Consider the following 20,522-nt stretch of genomic DNA (forward strand, 5'->3'; position numbering starts at 1 on the left):
AAGTTTATTCAGAAAGCAAATTTGTAGCAGGGTTAAGTCACCTCTGCAACAGACCACAGACCTTCTTCACTGGACTTGTCTCCTTCACAGTTGAGAGTAAACACCCAGTAACTATTTATTCCTTTTACAATAATACTGTCTTAAATCACAGCCCTTCTTCTACTAGTTATGATACATATTTATAAATAGCCTGAGCAGCTCTAAACACTGAACAGGCTTAGTTTCTCCTGAAGGAATATACACCATTTCACACAGATAAAGAATGTACAGACCCCATGCTCTGGGGAGCTGGGGAGTCAAATCACTTGTGCTGAAGAGCTCACACAACTCGTGCCATTTGAATGAAAGTTCAAAATCCAGCTTCCCCTGGGGGCTCACAGGAAAACACTGATTGTGCTGTGTGTCCCTTTTTTCATTTGTATTTGGAAATACCAAGATATAAACCATTTAAAAAAACCAGCCCACGCATGATCTGCCTTTGGCAGTAGAAGAGAAGCTCTTGGCTATGCTGCTGTAAAGTTTCACCAACTTGGACATGAAGAAATGAACCATCTCTCATGTTCAGCAGACACAAATGTGTGTTTCTTTGCTTGCATCTTACATCTCGGCAGGTGACAGGGTGGCAGCTGATGCTGTTTCAGGCAGCAGCACAAACTCCTGTGTTGGATCACACAAATCCAATGATCAGGTCCTTTAATCTCCCCTGTGGTTTCCCTCAAAACTCCACTGTTGACACCACCCATTTTAAGAACAGGGAGTTCTTGCCTGAAGGCAGATTCAGTTCAGGATATCCACATGTAGTTCACATGGCATAAACTTCCAGACCCAGATTTGTTTTGCTTCTGCTTCAGGGAGCTCTTTCCTCCCTCCATGTTCTGTTTTCTCCTTAGTATCAGGGCTATGGCTTCAAGGCAGGGACAGGTACTACCACACTTGCAGCTGTATGTCCCAGGACCTTAAATATGGACCATGGGCTCTTAGTTTCCACTCATCTCCTACAATACTTACCAAAATGGGAGAAGAGGAAAGTTCAGGGATGGAGAACTAGAACCCCTAAAGCCCAGAAATTCAAAATGAAGCATGTTTATTAAGTGGTTTCCTTTTACTTATTTCTCCCATTTCTTAAAATAAATAAAACCTTCAGACACATACAAGTGAAACACATCATCCTTCAAAGTGCAGTTACATTTCCACCCCACTCCCAAGAATCACATAAAGCTTTGTCAAGTAACCAAAAGACTCCTCAAGGTTCCCATCGGTCCCTTCCCCTGGCAATGAGAACAGGCTGTGCTGCCCAGGAACCGCTTGCAGGGGTCCTGTTCTGAAATACAGGTGCAAGAGGCAGGGCTACAGCAGGAAGGGGGAGTTCAGGATACGTAGTATGAAAACAAACCCAAGCTGCTGAGAGTCCAAAGGGTCCATTACCAGAACAGTTAGTTACTTTGGGAGCCCTGGAAGAACTGGGCTGACAGGCATGAGTGATGGATCAGAACCATGTGAAGCTCCTGTGGCAGCAGAGTCTGGGACAAGGGATGAAGTCATTTTGCCAAAAGTCATGGACTCCCTTTGCCCCCAGTCTGGGCCTAGCCTAGGTGATGTGGCAGCACCAGCTGTCTCCCAGGATGAGTTAAGAGTCTGCCTGTACTCCAAGCACAGCAAGTAACAGAACAAAGAGAAAGAGAAGATGAGGTCTGATGCTTGAATTCCATTTGATACAATCTCTCTTTACTGATGTCTTTAGGAACCTGTTCTCACCAAGGGCACTGAGCAGAGGTATGGGCACGTACAAGTCCATCAAGTCCTTTCAGGCCCACAGAAAGCTGCTGTCAGTAAGCCATAGCACCACTTAAACTACCATGATTTTGACCTCATCGTTCTCATCAGCACGGTAGAAGAAGGGAATGCATGGGTTTTCCAGCAGGGAGCCCAGCCTCTCCTGAGGGTTCTGGATTTCTCTGAGAAGCTGCATTATTTGCTTTGCTGTGGGGTCCTCTTGGTTTGGCTGAGCAGCTTTGCTGTCAGCAGGGGGGAAACCGGATTGATGAACAGCAGCCTCTTGTTCTGCTTCATCTGACAGATTCACCTCTCGTAACCCTGCAAGGAGCACAGACAAGACAGGCAGGTAACTCCTCCTGTCCACATACAAGGCTGAGAGCAGGGGCTGTTCCCCTGCACAGAGCTTGTCCTGGCTGCAGCTCACCTGCTCCATCAGTGGCATTCAGCTCAATGCGCCTTTCTGCTGGAAGCACACCTTCAGTCTGGCTCACCAACAACTCTGGGTTCTGAGCAGCTGCTACATACTTGCTGTACCATTCATTTCTTTCTCTGACCAGGCGCATCACTAAGTCCTGCAGTTCCAGTAGTTTCATCTGTACCAAAGTAAAAGAAAGCCCATGAAACATGCACACAAACACCACTGTGGTTTGCAGTCCTACTCCTGTCACCGAATTAGCAAATGAACAAAGGTTTGCACTGCCCCAGGCCCACCCTGCTTGGAGTAGTACCACAGAAAAGAGTCCTTGCCTTCATCTCTTCCTTGTCCTGGGCCAACCTGCTGATATACTCTTCTTTCTCCTGGTGCCGCTGTTTGAGGATAGCCCTTTGACTCTGGTACAGTGCAATGTACTCCCCTGGAACACAAGAGAAGCCTCAGGAGTATCTGCAAGATTGGGGTATCAACCCTATAATGAGGCATGAGGACCCAGGAAATCCAGCCCTGGAGTGGAGACCTAGCCCAGTTAGGCAGCAGTAGGAGACAGGGAAGACTTGGTAGTTTGAGGGCTCCAGCTCCAAAAGCTGTTTGGGGACCTTCTACTCCCCACATAAATAAGGCACTAAGCAAGCTTTGGCCTGTGCTGGTGCTGCCTAGACATACCAATGGTGTCAGTCTCTCCAGACAGCTGGATGCAGCGGTGCTCCAGCTCCTCCAGACGCTCCTTCAGATCTGCCTTCTCACGCATCAGCTCTGTGAAACGCAGCTGTACACACAAAGTGGGGTCAGTCACCTGGGCTCTCACACACAGATAACACCCATGCTAAAGATAACACCCCGTGACACTAGTCTGAGCCTGAGGAACAAATCCTGCTCCTTTACAACCAAGCAGTGAGCAAGCTTTTTAGGATGGAGCATCTTTTTATGGAATATCTGCTGCTTATTCCACTACAATCTGTTGTGTTGTGTTTGTCTGATGCTGGATCCTAGTCTGGCTGAGAAGTGTAATAGTGTAATAGGGCTGAAACAACGTGAGATGCTTTGCTTACCTGTAGCTTGTCCATGGCAGTTTTCAAAGCCTCATGAACCTCCACTGGAACAGTATCCATAATGGAGCCTGGAAGGGATGTGTGCAATTTACAGTTTGTCCTGGGGCAGGATGCACTCACAGACCCAAAAGTCTGTCTCAGAGCAGCGATGGCCAGCTGGCCCAGCACCTCATGGTCACGCTGTCCCCAGACTTGCTGAGACTTTACCTGCATCCAGAGTGACGTGATGTTGCTGCTCCTGCCTAAGAGCTGTGATTTGCTGCAGGAGGGTTCTGCATTGCTGCTTCTGAGCAGCCAGCTGCTTCCTCAGATCTTCTCGTTCCTGCTCCACTTGGGACATGGCAGAGGTCACAAATGTGACCTAAGAAGAATTTCAGAGTATGGACATTAGTGCTTCCCCTGTGTTCAGCAGGATCTATGGTGCATCTCAAGACAGAGTAACAGTTCACCCCATTTTATTTACGAGTGTGAAACCAAATAACTGTGTGACTGCCCTGGAACTAAGCCAGGTAGCAGCTACTGCCTCTTCTCATTCCCAATTAGTGCAGGTTAAAACCTGGGTCCCTTGAGAACTGTTTGACTGCAGTATTATGACTGTACTTGCAGATAAATCTTGTAGATATTTGACACCATCTCCAAGTTGCCTTCCAAACAAGAGAACATCATCATCAAAGCCCCATTAAAGAGCTGCTCTGCCAGCTGAGTTGTCATCATAAGGAAACCAATGCCAGATTTCCAACCTGTTTTGCAAGAATGCTGCAGAAGTCTTGGCTTTGCTGCTACGCACGAGGAACTGTTGCACTTCCCTCATGATTGCACTCAGCTGGTAGGATAACCTCATAAACCTCTCTTCAATTTAGCTGGTTTCCTTTTCCAGATACTTGTTAAGAACTAAAACCAAAGGTTTTTCTACCCATTAAGACTCACCATTTCTTCATGGCTTTCAAACTTCTCTGGGATCACAAGAGAAGGTTTTTGGATTTCTTCAGTCATTGCTTCATCGCCTTCTGTAAAAGAAGGAAGGTGAACAAGGAGGCAGTGCTGCAGAGAACCCAGCTCTGCCTTCTCCTTGATGCAGCCACTCACCTTCCAGTTGGTGCAAAATCCTGCCATCCATTTCTGCTGCCAGCTGACTGATCTGGGCCTGCAGCTCTTTGTTTTCCTTGGCTACAGCTTCTAGGCTTTCCTGCAAGAGATAAGCAGAAGATCACAAAAACCTGCACAAGCCAGATTGCAAACAGTCACTCCAGACAGTAGCACCACACACGCAAACACACAAGCAGTGCTTTTAGCTCCAGACAGGTACCACTTGTCTGTAGAGCACACGGTGTAATCACAGCATCACAGAACAGCCCAGGTGGAAGGGACTGGCCAAATCTCTCACTGATTACCTCCCATCTTTCCACTTGTCCCTTTTTACTGTTACCTTCGTCTGCTGCAGCTCTTTCAGGTGCATTTCCACTGTCACCTTCCCCTGGACCTCCTCGTGCTGCAGGCGATCCATGAGCTGTGTCTGAAGCAGGAACTGCTTGTGCAGCTCATCCTTCTCGGCAGCGAGCTGCTGGAAGGCCAGGGTGTACTGCTGCAGGTGGCTGTAGCACTGGTCCCGCTGCTCCTGCAGGCCACGGGCCTCCTGTGTCTTCAGCTCCAGCTGAGAGAACAAGATCAAACCACCACATCAAACCCTTTTTGCCAGAAAAGCTGATCTGTGTGACATGATCCAAACTGTCAACATTGCCCCAAAGCCACCAACCAGGCAGACAGCCACCATCTGCCCCCACATGCTGGTACCCCACATCAGGCAGCAGATGATAGGGGAAGGCTTCCAGCCAGATCTTTACAATACCCATTTCCATCCTTCCATCAGTGTCTGGGAAGTTGCCAGCAATTTGCACAATCCAGCCCTGCCATCCCACTGCTGGTCCTCACCGTCTCTTTGAGCTCTGCCAGGTCCTCCTGCAGCTGCCCAAGCTTCTTGGCCAGCTCTTTCTTCACATGTTGCTCTGACTGTAGGGCACTTGTAACCTCCATGTTTTCATTTGTCTGCAAGACAAACACAACTGTGTAAGGAAACTGCCCCAGCCACCATGAAACAGGCTCTCAATAAACCATGTTAGTTCCCAGTACAACAGGGTGCCATCCCTTGTGTTTTTCTGGACTGTAACTGAAGGCCATAAATTGACTGTTTAGGACAGTAAATACCTTACAAAAAGGTTCACAAGATGGGAGAAGAGCAAGGAAAGAGCCAGGGGAATCAGTGCTGGGACAGTGCCAAGAAGAGGGCTGGCACATAATGCAGCCTGTCAGCTCCAAAGCAGATGGGTGGTATGAATATCCCAAAGAGAGCCACAGACATTCAAAACCAAGGAGTTCAAAAAGGACTAAAGAAAAAAACCAAACAGCTAGACCATGTGTCAGTCTGCTAGGGCCCCAGAGGGGAAGGTGTTACACTGGAAGAAGCAAAGCAAGAGTAAGGATTCAGCTCCAGGATGGGTAAGAATGACAGCAGCAGGAGAGAATCTATTGAGAACTTCCTCATAGGCAAATACAAGGGAACAGGAAATGGGTATCTTCAGGTGAAAGGGCAAGAGGAATACCCGGGGACAGAGACTGACTGCTAGGGGATGAGAAGGAGAAGAAAACAGTTCTGGACAAAGATACTGGTTCATATACACAATGTATCGAAGGATGGAGCAGCCACAAACTCAGAGGGTAAGAGAGGGATAATGCTGCTGCCAGTTTTTCACATCTGCACTACGAAAGGATTGCACCAGTGAGGGAAGCAAAGGGAAAATATGCATGGAAGAGACCTACCAGTTTGACAAACCCATTCTGCAGCTCAGCCAGCTGCTCCTTCAGATCCCGGTTCTGGCTCAGTGCCCTACTGATTGTGGCCTTGTCACTCTGCATGTCCTCCAGGATCTGCTGCCTGTCCACAGCCTCCTCACTGTAGCGCTGCACAGCCTTTTCCAGCTCCAGCAGCCGCTCCTCCTGCTCCCTGTTGAGGTGGCTCAGCTGCTCGTTGTCACGGACCTGGGCCTGGTACTGCCCATGCAGCTCCTCCTTCTCCTGCTGCAGCCGCTGGATCTCCTCCTGCAGACTGAGCTCAGCTGCAGTGGGCCCTGGCAGTGAGGGAGGCTCAATATCCATGGGCTTCACTGCTGTGGAAATGCAATCAGAAGGGGCTCAGTCACAGGGAAAATGGCCGGATGAGACACATTCCTGCTGGATACACAAAGCACACCCCAGCCCGTGGGGCTCTGTGACCCAGAAGGGATCACCAGCTGCAGTATCCAACCCTCGGTGCACAGCACTGAGAGGAACAAAGAGCAAACCTACCCCAAACCCAAGCATTGCTTGCTGCTTTCTGCTACTGACTTCCTCACAACCCTAGCAGGAGCCTCCTGCCTTCCCAGAGAGGCTAACAGTACAGTCAGGCCAATACTACAGACATAACCAGACTGCTGGTCCATTCATAGCAGGACTTCAGTTGCTGTTTCCCAGGATAAAGGGGTTCTTGGGGTCACCTGGTCTTCATCTGCCTTCCCAGCATCAGACCAACTTGCACCTCCTGTGCAGAAGCATCTGTACAGCAGGACAGTTATCCAGCTCCACTCTGCAGTGAGAAGCCCCACTTTAGAAGCCCTACCTGATGTGCTCAACAGCTCTGTAACATTGTCTTCCAGCTCCTGAATTCTGGCCATGTGTTTCTCCTTCTCCTCTGCCATTGTGTGGACCTGCAAAGCCACACAAATGAAAATTACAACAACATTCATGAGGTATTTCTTGCAGCCTGTGTTTGTCCAGAGCTGGGATGCTGCCCCCGGGGTTACCTGCTCAGAGAGCTGCTGCACCCGCTGTTGCCAAGCGCTCCCCTCCTCCCTCAGTTTCTCCACATACTGATCTCTTTCTGCCTGCAGCTGGTGAAGTGACTCTGAGAGCTGTTCAAAACAAAATCAAACAACATCATATTGGCTAAATAAATTTGGTTTAAGGGATAAAACTTGAAGAAATCAGTGTGAGTACAAAGCTACATTTTTCTGCCCCACAAGTTTCCTTAAAGATATCAAAGATTTGGATCATATTGCATACAACCTCTTACCTGAGCTACCTGGGTTTCCAGGCTTGCCCTCTCCTCCAGAGCCATTTGCAGCTGCTGGTTTGCATCCAGACTCCCTCCCTGGCTCGAGAACTGTTAAAAAATCAGAAAGTTAAGGCAAAATGTTAATATTCATTTCCTGCACAGCCTTTTCCCCAAGAGTAATCTGCCACATGATCTATAGTTCTTTAAAGTGCTCCAACTCATAGTGCAGTTCAGTGTGGAAAAAAAATGGGGGGATTAAAAAGAAAAAGCTGAAATTTTAGTCCTGTAAAAATGGCTGAATGGGCAGCTCCTCCCTACCAATTTTAAATTTACTGGTTTTTTAATTAAGAAAATAGGATTCAATCAAACTTTGGCACAGAAATTTTGTGTCTTTCCAGAGTCTGCATTATACAGCCATATCAGATGGTATAAAAGCCTGTGACCTTAAAAGTTGTCAGACATGTCAGGAATTTAAAGCCAGTGTCTGGAGCATGTCAGAACTTGACTGAGCAGCAAGGCTGGTTCATCTGAGGCACAGCACTTTTCCCAGAAGAGAAGCAGTTGGCTTAATTTCAAGGGTAACTTAAGACACAGTCTAGGAATTAAAAAAAAAGAGTATTTTCTTCCCTCCAGGCTCAGGGTCACAGCAAGCTTGCTCTCTGACCTGCTAACAGCTGGCTCCATGCATTCTTTCCCCAGCTGACTTCAAGCTGCCACTGTCCAATTGACCATGTTCCTCTGGTGGGTATAAACACCATCCTACTCAGCTGGTTACTCAGTGAGACTGCACAACTAAATAACCAAAATCCTGAACAGTTACAATCAGAAAAGTTACTGGATTTCCACTTTCACCCTCTCTCATAGTACAACAGTTTTAGCTGACTAATGTCACATTGCTTTTCAGTCAGTGGGTGCTTTTCAGTTAATTTACAGCTCCAACACCTTAGAGAACAAACTTTCTGTTCCCTTGAGGCCTTACTGAAAGCTTTTTTCTAGAAGGATGTCTTGATGAGATTTCATGCCTTCCTTTAAAGCCAAGAGTTAAGTTTTGCCCCCTCTCTCAGAAGGAAGTGTGGCAGTGTCATCAGTGTCCTCTGCCCTCACCTGTTGAATCATCAGTTCAGCCATTTCCAATTTCTTCTGCAAATCTTCCACATCCAACTTCATAGCTGAGTTCTGGGACACCAGGGAGTGAACCTTCTCTGACAGCTCTGAATTCTGCTGTTTTATTTCCTCACTACTTTTGCTAGAACAAACAAAAAATTAAAGTGGCTCTGGGTCTGCTGATTTCCAGATCATAAATCTACAAACTTGTGCTTCCAGTCAACTAGAAGCAGAGAAACATCACATCTAGTGACTACTTTTTTTTTTTTTTTTTTTTAACTTAATATCCAGCCTCCCAAGTCACCACCTGTGCTCTTTGCCTTTTGTTGTTTTGGGACTCTTCTGCAGTAATGAGTAGAAAGGACTTACCTTCGTTTGTACAGTTCCAGTTTCAGGTTGTCTCGCTCCTTCACTAACTCTTTATTATGCTGGAGAAAAAGGAAATTATTGATTAATCTATAGACTTCATCCAAACAAATAATGTATTAAAAAAATACTTTATTTCACCTTTAACAGATCAGCTAAAACAGAAAAGGTCATAACTTCAGCAAAACCTCAGGACAGGTTTGCTTAGAACCTCCTGAATTTTCCAGGAATAAGTCTGCTCAGTCTTTTCAAATGTGATGCTACAAATATTTCTGCAAACTTCTGGATTAAAGACATTACTAGAGTGTGTGTTTGATGGAGATTTCTGGGACAAGGTGTCTCTCTTGTGTGGAGCTGCCAGACTAATGAATGAGGGGCCAGATCTGAAGACACCAACTGGACCATATGATTAGTCACAGAAACTTGAATAAAGTATGCCTTGATGATGGGGAATACAGGACTTTAAAAGGTTAATTAACAATTAACAAGGTTAATTTCTACCTCTTCTCCAAGCAGGGACTGCAGACTTTGCAGCAGTGTAGTAATAAGCAAACAGCCAAAGGCAGAGCTGCTGGTTAAGCATAAACAGAGGTGACTCTTACCTTCTCTGACTGCTTTTGCTGCATGGAGATGGAGGACAAAGTGCGCTCCAGCTCTGAGACTCGCTGGCGGGAGGAATGTAAACGGGCAGCAAGGCTTTCAGCTTCTCCTGGACAAGTCAGAGCACAGTCAGTTGGGGCTAGACCACAAAGAGCATTTTGGAACTGGCTGAACAGCACTTTCTACTTTGTCAACAAGCTCTTGAGGCAGCACAGAACTTTGTAAATCAGCAGAGCTGGCTCCACTCCTGGCTCTACAGGTGATTCACTAACAGCCCTGGGAGCACAGCTCTCTCTAACTACCAGCATCACTTTTAGAGGGAGATGATGAAACTTCCTTTACAGAACAATACACATTATGTTGTTTGGGGTTTTTTTTTTCCTATCAGAATAAATTGCTCAAATGTAGTTCAGAATAAAAGGCCTGGCTAAAACTTAGATTAACATGACAGCTGTGTGGGAGGCAGGGCAAGAAAGGGAAATCAAGTTTTAAAAGAATTAGAAAGGAACAGTCTGGGGTAGTCACCAGGCCCAACAGAGCTGACAAGGCTTTAGTGATGCACAAAAGAACCTCAACTGCCATGAGACCAACATGCTCCCACTTGGGGACAGCTACAATGACAGCAGCAGTGCCAAAGGCTGCTCATGGAGGGGTCAGGGAGTGCTGTGAGCTGGCTGCCAGCAAATGCTGTGCTTGTGATTTGCCATCCACAGTTCAACCACCAGCCTGAGCTGCAGAGACAGTCACATACCTGATTTCTGCCGTGCAGCTTGCTGAGTATGGCCAAGGGCTGTCTGTAACTCAGACTTCTCAGAAACGAGAATTCCAATAGTCTGGATATGAACCTTTGGGAAAGGAAAATCAGCTCAGCACAAAACTTTACTTGACACTGCAACATCACTGTTATCACAAAAGGACAATTCAGTAAAGAGCTCTTGCAGTTAATTACAGCCTGGCTGACACTTGCAGTTTTGCTGAAGGAATGGACTTCCTGCCTTCCAGGATAAGGACTAGGAGTGCTCAATAATCCACAAAACAGCAGAAGTCAGGTATATTACTGTAAGGGAGGCTCTGCCTTACCTGTAACTGTTCCCTCAGTGCTGCTTGCTCTTTAGAAAATTTCTGTTCAAACTCCTTCTTTTCCTGTAGAAACAAATAATGCAGGGTCAGCAAAAACATGCAGATAATTAACCCTTCTTTTACGTCCAACTAAAAAAGCAGGAATTAATTTGTACTATTTCTAGCACTTAAATGTTGTCAGTATTTTTAAAGATACACTTAATCTTCCATTATTTGTACTACTTAATCATTTTTCCATCCCAGACCAGCAGGAACAGCACAGTACAATCATTGCAGCATACATGTGGCAGTGTTGGAATGGCAAGGACCTAAACTGTAACCTCCTGCCCCCACTGCACTCCTGCAACTTGAGCATATAAATATTAGCTTTGGTCAAAATAAGACTGCTACTTATCAGGCCCAACTTGTGAAGTCAATATATTAAATCTTATGCTACAAATAAAACTGAATCTAACACAAGACAAGATCATGCACACTTGTGCCACAATCCATTGTGTTTTCTAGTCCTCAGAGAAACATAGCTATTTCTGTATCTATCCAAAAATAGGACACACTTTACCTTCTCCAGCTGATTGACTGCTTCTTGGTTCTGCTGTTTCTGTGGAAGAAAATTGATGCACAAATATTAAGAGAAAATATTCTCATACTTCTGAAACACATTTTCACTTTGATGAAGTAGGATATATGCCCAGTTAATGCAAGGATAATTTCCTTTTTTTAATGTAGAAGACTAGGAAGTTCATCTTAGCTATTAAAGTAAGAGATTTGGGGCTCCCTTCACTAATACATGTGATATGTTTTTCATTGTCCACTTCATTATTACAGCTCTCCTCCAATACCTCTGCTGAAACCCCTCTATTGTTCCTATCTGAGCATCCATCCAGCAACTTCAGTTTAAACTTTCAATTTCCCACATCTCTGCAGTTAATCATAGTCAAACTGGTATGTTACGAAAATCAGCAAAAATGTTTTCAATAAAAGATAAATACCTAGATCCCAAAGCAAAAGTCCTTTCCTTGAAGTGATTCCTTAGACCTCTATCCCAGTTAACAACTGGCCAAGTCATGCAGTGCCGCACGTACATTGGCAGGCTCCCACCAAGGTGGAATGAGACACAGCTGAAGCCAGATGCAAGGAAATAATTCTGTCCCAGCCAATTTCAGTCTTATGGGTGAAGTACTGGAGATCTGTGACTGCACAAAGTGCATCTGTAGGCGTGAAGGGGACAAAGGCTGCCCAGGCTGCCACCAAACCCTGTTTGCCCTTTGCTGCTCTTGTCTCCCTGGCAGTTTTCTCACAGATGCCTCTTAAGTAACTACATAATTAGTATTTTTTCCTATTCCCAAATGCTTAATATTGGCCAAGGTGTTTCTTTATTACTACTGCTACCTCAGTGCATTTTGAAACATGACTGCAGACAGAAAGGTGATGAGGTTTTGATTTTAGCAATGCCAGCACACAACATAACCAGGAAAAGCAAAGGCAAGAGCACAAATGCAGCAAAGGCCCTACAGAGCTCCAGACAAATAGAAAAGCTGGCAAGCAATGAGAATCCTGGGTGTGCAATATACTCTACCTCTGCAGCCCAACTAGAACACAAAAAGAACAGAAGAAAAATAATCCAAAACCAAAAACGAAACAAAAAGAGGGGTGATGGGGTAGACTGGGAAATGCTGAACTTTGGGAAAAGTGTAGTTTTAGAGAGGAACAAAATGGGGGAAAGTATTCACACAAGAAAGACTTTTCAGCCTGGAACAGATCCACTTAGCTGCATTTTTTGCAGTGTTAAGGCTGAAGGCTGAAAAGCAGCAGCAGGAATCCATGCAGGCCACAGGACAAAGCAGTTCATTCATTGTGCCAAGAGAAGCTGAGGATATGATCAGAAAACAGCCCCAGGCTCTCTTGGACCTATTGCTCCCACTCTGCTGATATATTTAGAACAGCATCACCACCTGCAGTAACAGGTTTTCACACTGCTGCCAGCACCAGAATTCTGTATTTCAAAGATTCAGAGCAGGACCAGAAATAGCTGTTTTATGAGGATACTTATCATCCAGGGACAGTGTGAGGAGATCAACAGAGCACACTTAAATGGAAACAACAAAACTCTGTTTCTGCTTCCTCAGATGAGCCATCACACTCACAAGAAGCCTTAGGCTTTGATCCTCTCACAGGTTTTCCATCCAGCCCATTTTGTTCCATACAAAGTGCTGTGTAAGCAGCCTGCCTTGTAGCACTGTGGGGGAACCCGTAACCTTGCAGACACCCAGAGAGCGTGGAGGAGCAGCAAAGACAAACTGGTTGGTTGGATTGTTTCTTACCAATTCCTCTATCTTTGTAACGAGCTGTTTGTTAGTTAGATTGCTGGAATCCAGGGCTACTGCCAGCTCCTGGTAACGTGTCTGACGGGCACATGCATATAGGAGAAAAAGGAAGGAGCAGAAGAGGAGGAGGGAAGGAAAAAAGCAATAATTAAAAAGGACAGAAAAATAAATCATTATCATTATTTGATATAATCAGATTCTCCAAACAAAACAAAATCTGGGGTTTGAACAAAAGCTGCTGGGATGTCAACCTATTTTATCCATTTCTGCTGAGGCCTCATTTTGACATAAAAGTGAGTCAGATATAAGAACTGCAGTTGCATGGAAGCCAGATTATCCCCAGTCCCCAAACTGGGAACATCTCCAATAACTGCCTCTGACTGTTGTGCTCACAGCTACCCAATTACAGCCCCAGGTGACACTACATAGTGATGTATGTGACCTGTGCATTCAGTTAGGCCTCTCTAACACTTGTGTAAGCACAGAATCCAAACAAGTGATCAACGGCAGCAAATAAGAAAAATAAAAAACATGACAGACTGAGAACAACTTACTTCCATTTCCTTAATATTTGTGGAAGAAACAGCACTTTCTCCATTCACATATGATGTAGACTAGAAGTAAATCAAGTAAGTCAGTTTTAGTCCCCAAGGCAAATCACTATTAGGTAAGATCCCATTATAACAGTAGCACTCCTTATAGCACCTGTCACTTCAAACGACCACACACAGGCACAGAAAACACTTTTCTGGCTCAGGATAGACGCTGGCTGCCCCTGTGACAGGCTGATGTGAATTATTCAGACTGACTTCATATTCTTTTCCAGTAAATCAAGAGTACATCTTTCTATGAATATGTACAATTCATTCATCCCACTCTGCTTTTCCTTCCTACTGCTGAAATCTTACATTCCTAAAGCAGGATTTTTTGCACCTCAATGTTTAATTATCACATTGGTTAGTAGGATGCCTGCAGACGTCTCTGAGATTGAAGAGTGTTTCCTTGAACTGTCTGCCTAAAGTTCCACATCAAACACCTAGAGAATTAATGGGACAAATGGATGAAAAGGCATACCTGGGAAACCAGGCCATTGAGTTGTTCAGACAACTGACGGAGACCCTCTGTTGACGAGAAAGACCTGGGAACAAAGACCTGGCAATGAAAACCTCATCCAGAGTGCTGCCCAAATCAGCACAGCATTGGGACAGGAATAAAACCTTAATTGTTGGGATCCTGTTGCAAAGCCAACAGAGACACTCACCTGTTCTCATCCAAAGCATTTTTATGATCTTCGGCTTCATTCATCTGTGGATTAAAACATAAAAAACTTACAAGTCTGTAAAAGATGGGAGTCATACTTATGAATGTGTCACTAAGACTTGATTACACCTGGGCTCAAGTTCCACAGCTCCTGTAATTACTGCTTCCCAAAGGAAGATGAACTTAAAACCACCAACTCAGCCTTGGCTTACACATAATTTCTGAGTGGTGTGAGTCTGGGTTTCCTGGAGTAGAGAAATTCAAGTGTATCAGGCTTTATGTCTGCTGTTTCTTTTTTACCAGGATAATCAACACTTCACTGGAAAAAAACTACAACTGAATATTCAGTTAGTAAAAGGAAATACAGACTGATTGGACTGGAGACCTGTCTTATTAAGGGTACATTCTGGTAATGAAACAGGAGAGAATGGGAAGGAAAACAGCTTCGGAAGCTGCAGGCGTGCTAGTACTCCTTCTGCTCTCACAGACAGATGATGACTGCATGGAGAGTGGAGAATGTAGTATTTTTAACAGGAGAAAATCTCAACTAGTCATGTCATATTTATGAAGGTCATCTTTCTCCACACTAATGTGGCATCACTAACCAATATTCAGTTGTTCAATGGCAGTATTGATGATAAGTCACAAACCTGTGTCAGCTGCATGCTCTCAGGAGCAGGCAGAACAGAACCACAACTAGGGAGGCTGTTGCTGTTAGATAGCACAGGGACATCAGGAGCAAGCTGTTCAGCACTACGAGTGGCAACATCACTGTCAAAGTATGCCTGTCACAAAACACAGCACAGGATTACAGCCTTCATGCAAAATGAACAAACACACACACCAACACATCACCTTGTGGCCTGCCTGTGAAAACCAGACAGATGTGAACAGTCATTAAGAAACATGTGGAAGGGAACCTGTGTTCTCCCCAGAGCGAAGAGGTGGCTGCATCAGCCACAGATAAACACTGTCCCAGAGTGTGTCCTTTCATAAAGAACCAGTGTCCCACAATCCAACTCCCTTGTTTTAACACAGGGCAATAATGTCACCCAAACTATAAACTCACACATGAGGATTCACTGCAAAAGATTCACCAAAAATCAAGTAAGGGCAAAGCCAAATATCACTCTACTTTGAAAAAGTACCACCTTCAAGGTGTTCCTGGGGAAAACACAGATCATGGTATGCAAATGAAGATGGAAAAGAACAGGGGAGTACTTGAAAATTGGGTTAGTCAGACTCAAGTGCTCTGTCTAAAACTCAGTGAAATTTGTGGCATGCCATGACCCACCAGTTTGGAAACAGGACATTTATGAACAGGCCAGAGGGAGGGTGGCTGGGAGCAGGTGCATGTGGCCCTGCTGTAGCCATGGATCCCATGACTAGAAGGATCTAAATAGAAAAGAGAAGCGCCAAAAAACTATTTCTGGACAGCAAGTTCCCATCCAGCCTCTGTGGGAGGATGGATGGCATCTGCAGCCCCCTCTACAAAGCCACACTGCACTGGACCATTTCATCTCCTTGCCCAGCACTAGACTGTAAAGGTCCAGCACTGCTCTTGTGTTTTATAGAAATTTGACTGATTTCATCATCCAGCTCTGGTAAGTCATCACTTAAAAACACAACAAAACAAATGAGATGATCTTTCAGCATTCAGCCCCACCAATATACTGCAGCTCTCTGGAATTCCACCTGGAAAAGCTCCCTTTTATTTCAGTTAGTTCCTTCTTGGCACTTCATAGGAACCAAGAAATCTCTCTCTCTCGGCATTCCCTGTTTACCTGCTCAGCACTTCACTCTCTAATCCAGCAGCAAGGTTAAAACAGCAACAGGGGAGACAGATTTAATGAAGTCAGTAAGCTGGAAGACTACAAAGGGAAAACAAGAATTTTCTGAATTTATTTTTAGCAGGACAGGTACTGATGCTCTGAAGGAGCAATATATGTTAGGTGCCTATTAGGAAGGTCAGAAACTCCCTCACTTCTTCCATCTAAAGATTTCTTCACCTTTATGAATCACACACTCATCAATATAAACATCAGAGGTACAGGAGGAATTAATTCCCTGGTGCAACTCAAAATGATCATTTCTTCTGATCAGAACATTCTGCTAATACTTCCAAGATGCAGAAACCTGTAATGTTCCTTAACAACAAGAACTCCTTCCTTCTTTCTTCAAAAGGAGCAGTTTTGCAATAAACTGTCAAAAACTCCAAAACTATTTGAACAATCTAATTTGTTGAAAACAGAAAGCATTAGAAGCAAAACACTGCTACAGAAATTATGCATTATGACATTCCAATAATGTAGAATAAAAAGTCAGTAATTCTGTTCAGCTTAGCATGTAGTAGGATCCATTTGCTTTCACACAAAGGCTTCTACTTTGCTGTTTTTCCTCTGTTTCAGAGCCAAGAAAGCTGAAGTGAGAGAGCAGGGAGGGCTCTGCCTCACATGAGACACCAATGGCAGCAGCAGCTCAGCTGCCAATGATCAGCTTTTCTGCCCTATTAGCGTCAAGTTTCTAAACAGCATTTTCCTGACTCAGGATTTTTACAAGACAGCAACTAGAATGAGAAATTGTTCTTTCATTGCATATTGCAGTTAAAGATTTGTTTTCAAATAATTCCTAAAACCCCAGGCACAACAATCAAAAAATTCCTTAATAGCCAATCAGATCAAACTATCTCTGAGGAAAAGAGAAAAAAAAAAAAAAAACAAGAATGAATAGAGCAATAAATTCTTCCTTTGCAAAACATGACTAAAGCTATAGACATAGGTAGGCCTTCACTGCAAGGCTAAGTGTCACCTCAGCAACAGCACTGGACCACCTACCTTCATCTCATCCTCCAATGGGAAACAAGTCTCTTTCTCCAAAATTTAAGTTATTCTGAGCTTACAAGTATTAACTGAAAACTGTCCCCAGAACAGCGGTGATGTTTCAGTCACAACACAACTTTTTTGAGGCATACCCAGCACCCCAAAGCTGGCAGTGTCTCTTCACATCACTTGAGTTCTACTGGTACAGAATCTACACAACACAGTCCAGCTGGTGGAACTTTGTGTGTCAGATGTACGATTACACAAAAGAAATAAAAAAGGAAAAAAGGATACAAAGGCAATTCAGAGGGAATTACATTCCACCTTGCAGGTTTCACTTCATCTGTCAGGTACCCCTTGTGATTACTGTAGTTATATTTATTGCTGGAGACCAATAGACATGCAGTAAATATAAGAATGAGCTACTTTATGACAACTACATTGAAACAATGGTAGGGAAATAAGCTACCAAAATGATGCAAGTGAAAATGAAAAGCAGAGCTTTGGTACAACAAAACTGGAATAACATTCTGGGTTACAAAATTTAACTTCTCTGAGTTCCTATCACAGTTTGGGCCTTACTTTAAATAAACTGACTGTCTGAAAATAAATATTTTTAAAAGGGTGTTTGCTCATGTATGCTCCTGAACACTTTTCTCTTGCTTCTTGGCATACTTCCTACCCTTTCCTCTTCAGGATCTTGGGAATGTGAAGACGCTAAAGCCTGTACATGCCTGGCTTTGAAGTATCTGACTTCCTGCCTAAGCATATTTACACCCCTGGTCCTTGCCAGACTGTACATCACCTGTGCCAGCTTCATCTCCTGTCATAAAAGGAGTGGCTGGAATAACCAGCCAGTGCAGCTGTTTGCCTGGAGATGAGCAGAAACATGCCCTTCAGAAACCAAGCTCCAGGAAACAAGGCAATGACACTCAGAGCAGGAGAAATACATTATAAAGAAACACTACCTCTACCTAGTGCAGTTTTCCTCAGCTGTTAAATGAGTTTACTGCCTCACCCCAAATTCCTGTTTTCCTCCAAGCTCAACTGTCTCAAGAAACACTTTTTAACAAGGCTCACTTTTTGACATGTTAACTTTGACACAAACCAGAAGGTAAACAAGCACTTAACAAGCAATGGTAACAAAGAGTTCCATGTTAATAAAAACAGCAACAAAACTGAAGCAACTGACAATGGATGTGTGAGGACAAGGCTCCATCCCGGAGATGGAGCTCAGTGTGAAGAGAACCCGAAGCATGCAGGAGGGAGAGCGAGTCACTGCGAGGGACACAAGCACTGCCTCACCTTCCTCTTGTCCAATGAGGGTATGGCTACCCCATTGGAGCGGTTAAGGTCTGACACCAGCACCTTCAGAATGTTCTGAATCTACAGGAGGCGAAAGAAAAGGGGAAAGAGAAATGGCTCAGAGAAGGACAGAGAGAAAATGTCAATCCAAGGCAGCCAAGGAACCAGCCTCGTCCAGCTCGTGAGATCCACAAGCCCTCAGCCCAGCAGCTCTGGGCACACCCAGGACACCATCAGACAGACTCTGACGCCAGCTGCACCTTCCAGAACAGGCAGCTGCCAACTACTGTAGCACGCTTCATACAGCACCTACATCACTCAGCTCTTACCCCAGCACAACCACTTCCAGCTCCGGTCAGATTGTCCAGAAAACCAAAGAGGGAGGTGGCAAATGATTTGAGAGTAATAATGAGACACTCACATTCTCTGGAGGCTGCTGGTCATCAGTGGTGGGAGTCGCAGGTCTGCTGCCTTCTTTAGTTTTGCGTTTTTTCTTAGTTCCTGCAGTTGCTCCAGGGCTGTTCTTCTGCTGATATTCCTTCAACTGTGAACACAAGAAGAAGAATCTGAAGAATTCTCCAAAAAGAATATGCCTTCTATAACCCCAAAAAAACCCTCAAACCCCAACTTCGCTGGTAAAAATACAAGTGTAAGGACAAGAGAAATGCTTTTCCATTAATTCATCCATCTGGGGGGAAAACATGAATCAAAATAAGCCCAGAGAAGACCAAATAGGTTTTTGATAAGAGTAGTAAACATTCAACTTTTGTTTACAGCCAATGCTGCTCCTGGGAAATTATTTGATACTCCAAAGTGCAACTAAAAGGAGATTGAAAGCACTGGTTTGAGAGATTTTTAAGTTTATAAGTAAGAGCAATAAGACAAAATTAATAAAGGACCATCCTGCATGCAAAGTTAAAAAGCACAGTCTGATAGTGAAATATTCCACTCCATGAAATATTTTATGAAGGACAGTTGCAATCCCCACGCTAGACACTGCAAAAACTGAGAATTAAGGGGAGAAACAATCTACAAATGATTTTTAATCGCATCCACTTCGCCCAGGAAGTGCCGGTCTGATAAGATATAACTCGAATCTCGCCAGGTCTGCCGGCATTTCTGTGCAATTCCTGCACGCCCGGGCCCCAGAGCGGCCGGTCCCGGCAGTTGTTTATGCAAACAACGGCACCCCCGGCCCGCACACGCCGGGCAGGGCACGGCAGGGCAGCGAGGGATGGAGAAGGACGAAAGAAGATCCCATTATTGGTAGGATTTCAAAATGGAAGCCTGAACTGCTCCAGGACACTTTCCCGTTCCCGTGACTTTGACACAGAAGCGCATCCCGCCGGGACGCAGGCAGCCGGGCCGCCCCGAGGGAAAAAATACAGAGAAAAAACAGGGGGAGAAAAAAAGGGAGGGATGGGGGAAGGATGGGGTGGGGAGAGACACGACACCCGCACACCAACCCGGGTAACCCTCACAGCACCGCAGCCACCCAGGCCCGGCCTCGCCCCGGCCGCCCGCCGAGAAGGCCGGGCCGCAGCCCCGGACACCCGCAGGCTCCCGGGGCCCCACCGCGGCCCGGCCCGGAGCGAGGGGGCGGCGGCGGCCCGGCCCGCGCCCCTCGGGAGAGGCCGCGCTCGGCCCGGCCCGGAGTCCGGCCCGCGCGGGGCTCGCGGTACGCAGCCGCCCCCAGCTCCGTCGTGTCGTGTCCCGTCCTGCCCGGAGCCCCGGCCCCTCACCTTCTTCTTGGCCGCGGCCAACCGGCTCTGCCTGCTACCGTCCGCCATGTCCGCCCCGCGCCCGGGCCACGTCAGCCCGCCAGGAGCGGCGGAGGCGGTGGCGGCTCCACCCCCGGCCGGCCCCGCTCCGCCCCGGGACACCCCGGTGTGACACAGCGGGACAGCCCGGCCCCGCCGGGACACCCCTGCCCCGGGACACCCCGGGGTGACACAGCGGGACAGCCCGGCCCCGCGACACGCCGGTCCCCGCGTGACACCCGACGCCGTCCCGCTGCTGTAGTGACCCGACAGCCCAGAGCAAATGCCGGGAGGGGTCAGCCCGGCTTCCCTCGCCTTTGCGGGGCGCGTCCCGCACACCCGCCTGGCGTTCTGCCCTGTGGTGTCCGAGCGCTGATCCCGCGGGCAGCGCAGGCGGCGGGGTCGCTGTGTGTGATCCCAAATCCTTTGACCTTCCGAGCGCGGCAGCACCTGAGGCTCGGGTGGCCCCGGCTGTGAGACACGGCACACACAGGACACGGCTCCCTGTGCTTGCCGGGCCCGAGCACGGCGGGACGGGGCTCCAGCGCTGTCTGAGCCT

The 20,522-nt window shown here is 46.2% G+C and overlaps 1 protein-coding gene across 7 annotated transcripts; it reads right to left on the reverse strand.

Annotated features, from left to right (window-relative positions):
• Positions 1 to 1,067: 1,067 nt before the first annotated feature.
• On the reverse strand, positions 1,068 to 20,052 carry GOLGA2 (golgin A2). 7 transcript variants are annotated; one of them, XM_033518464.1, is made up of 28 exons: positions 19,946 to 20,052; positions 18,625 to 18,747; positions 18,204 to 18,284; positions 14,730 to 14,864; positions 14,081 to 14,124; positions 13,894 to 13,957; positions 13,374 to 13,433; positions 12,817 to 12,897; positions 11,055 to 11,093; positions 10,496 to 10,558; positions 10,167 to 10,260; positions 9,418 to 9,524; positions 8,819 to 8,877; positions 8,450 to 8,591; positions 7,364 to 7,453; positions 7,095 to 7,202; positions 6,911 to 6,998; positions 6,076 to 6,419; positions 5,191 to 5,304; positions 4,688 to 4,912; positions 4,348 to 4,447; positions 4,189 to 4,268; positions 3,469 to 3,622; positions 3,262 to 3,329; positions 2,876 to 2,978; positions 2,524 to 2,630; positions 2,201 to 2,369; positions 1,068 to 2,094 (listed from the first exon to the last, which is right to left on the reverse strand). In XM_033518464.1, exons 1-28 carry the CDS (start codon positions 19,991 to 19,993, stop codon positions 1,847 to 1,849), a joined length of 3,138 nt encoding a protein of 1,045 aa, XP_033374355.1. In that variant the 5' UTR covers positions 19,994 to 20,052; the 3' UTR covers positions 1,068 to 1,846. The 7 variants fall into 7 exon arrangements, with proteins under 7 accessions (XP_033374355.1, XP_015500141.1, XP_015500143.1 ...); XM_015644655.3 differs by having other exon boundaries at positions 6,076 to 6,422; XM_015644657.3 differs by lacking the exon at positions 18,204 to 18,284 and having other exon boundaries at positions 6,076 to 6,422.
• Positions 20,053 to 20,522: the final 470 nt, after the last annotated feature.

This window comes from Parus major, chromosome 17, assembly GCF_001522545.3.
Source record: "Parus major isolate Abel chromosome 17, Parus_major1.1, whole genome shotgun sequence".
Classification (NCBI taxonomy): domain Eukaryota; kingdom Metazoa; phylum Chordata; class Aves; order Passeriformes; family Paridae; genus Parus; species Parus major.

Excerpts from the sequence above, each read along its gene's own strand:
- GOLGA2 (XM_015644655.3), bottom strand. The coding sequence starts at position 19,993 with ATGGCGGACGGTAGCAGGCAGAGCCGGTTGGCCGCGGCCAAGAAGAAG. Across the intron at positions 14,125-14,729 it reads AGAGCATGCAGCTGACACAG|ATGAATGAAGCCGAAGATCA; the intron begins GTTTGTGACTTA and ends TTTAATCCACAG. Across the intron at positions 9,525-10,166 it reads AGCTGCACGGCAGAAATCAG|GAGAAGCTGAAAGCCTTGCT; the intron begins GTATGTGACTGT and ends TGACTTGTCCAG.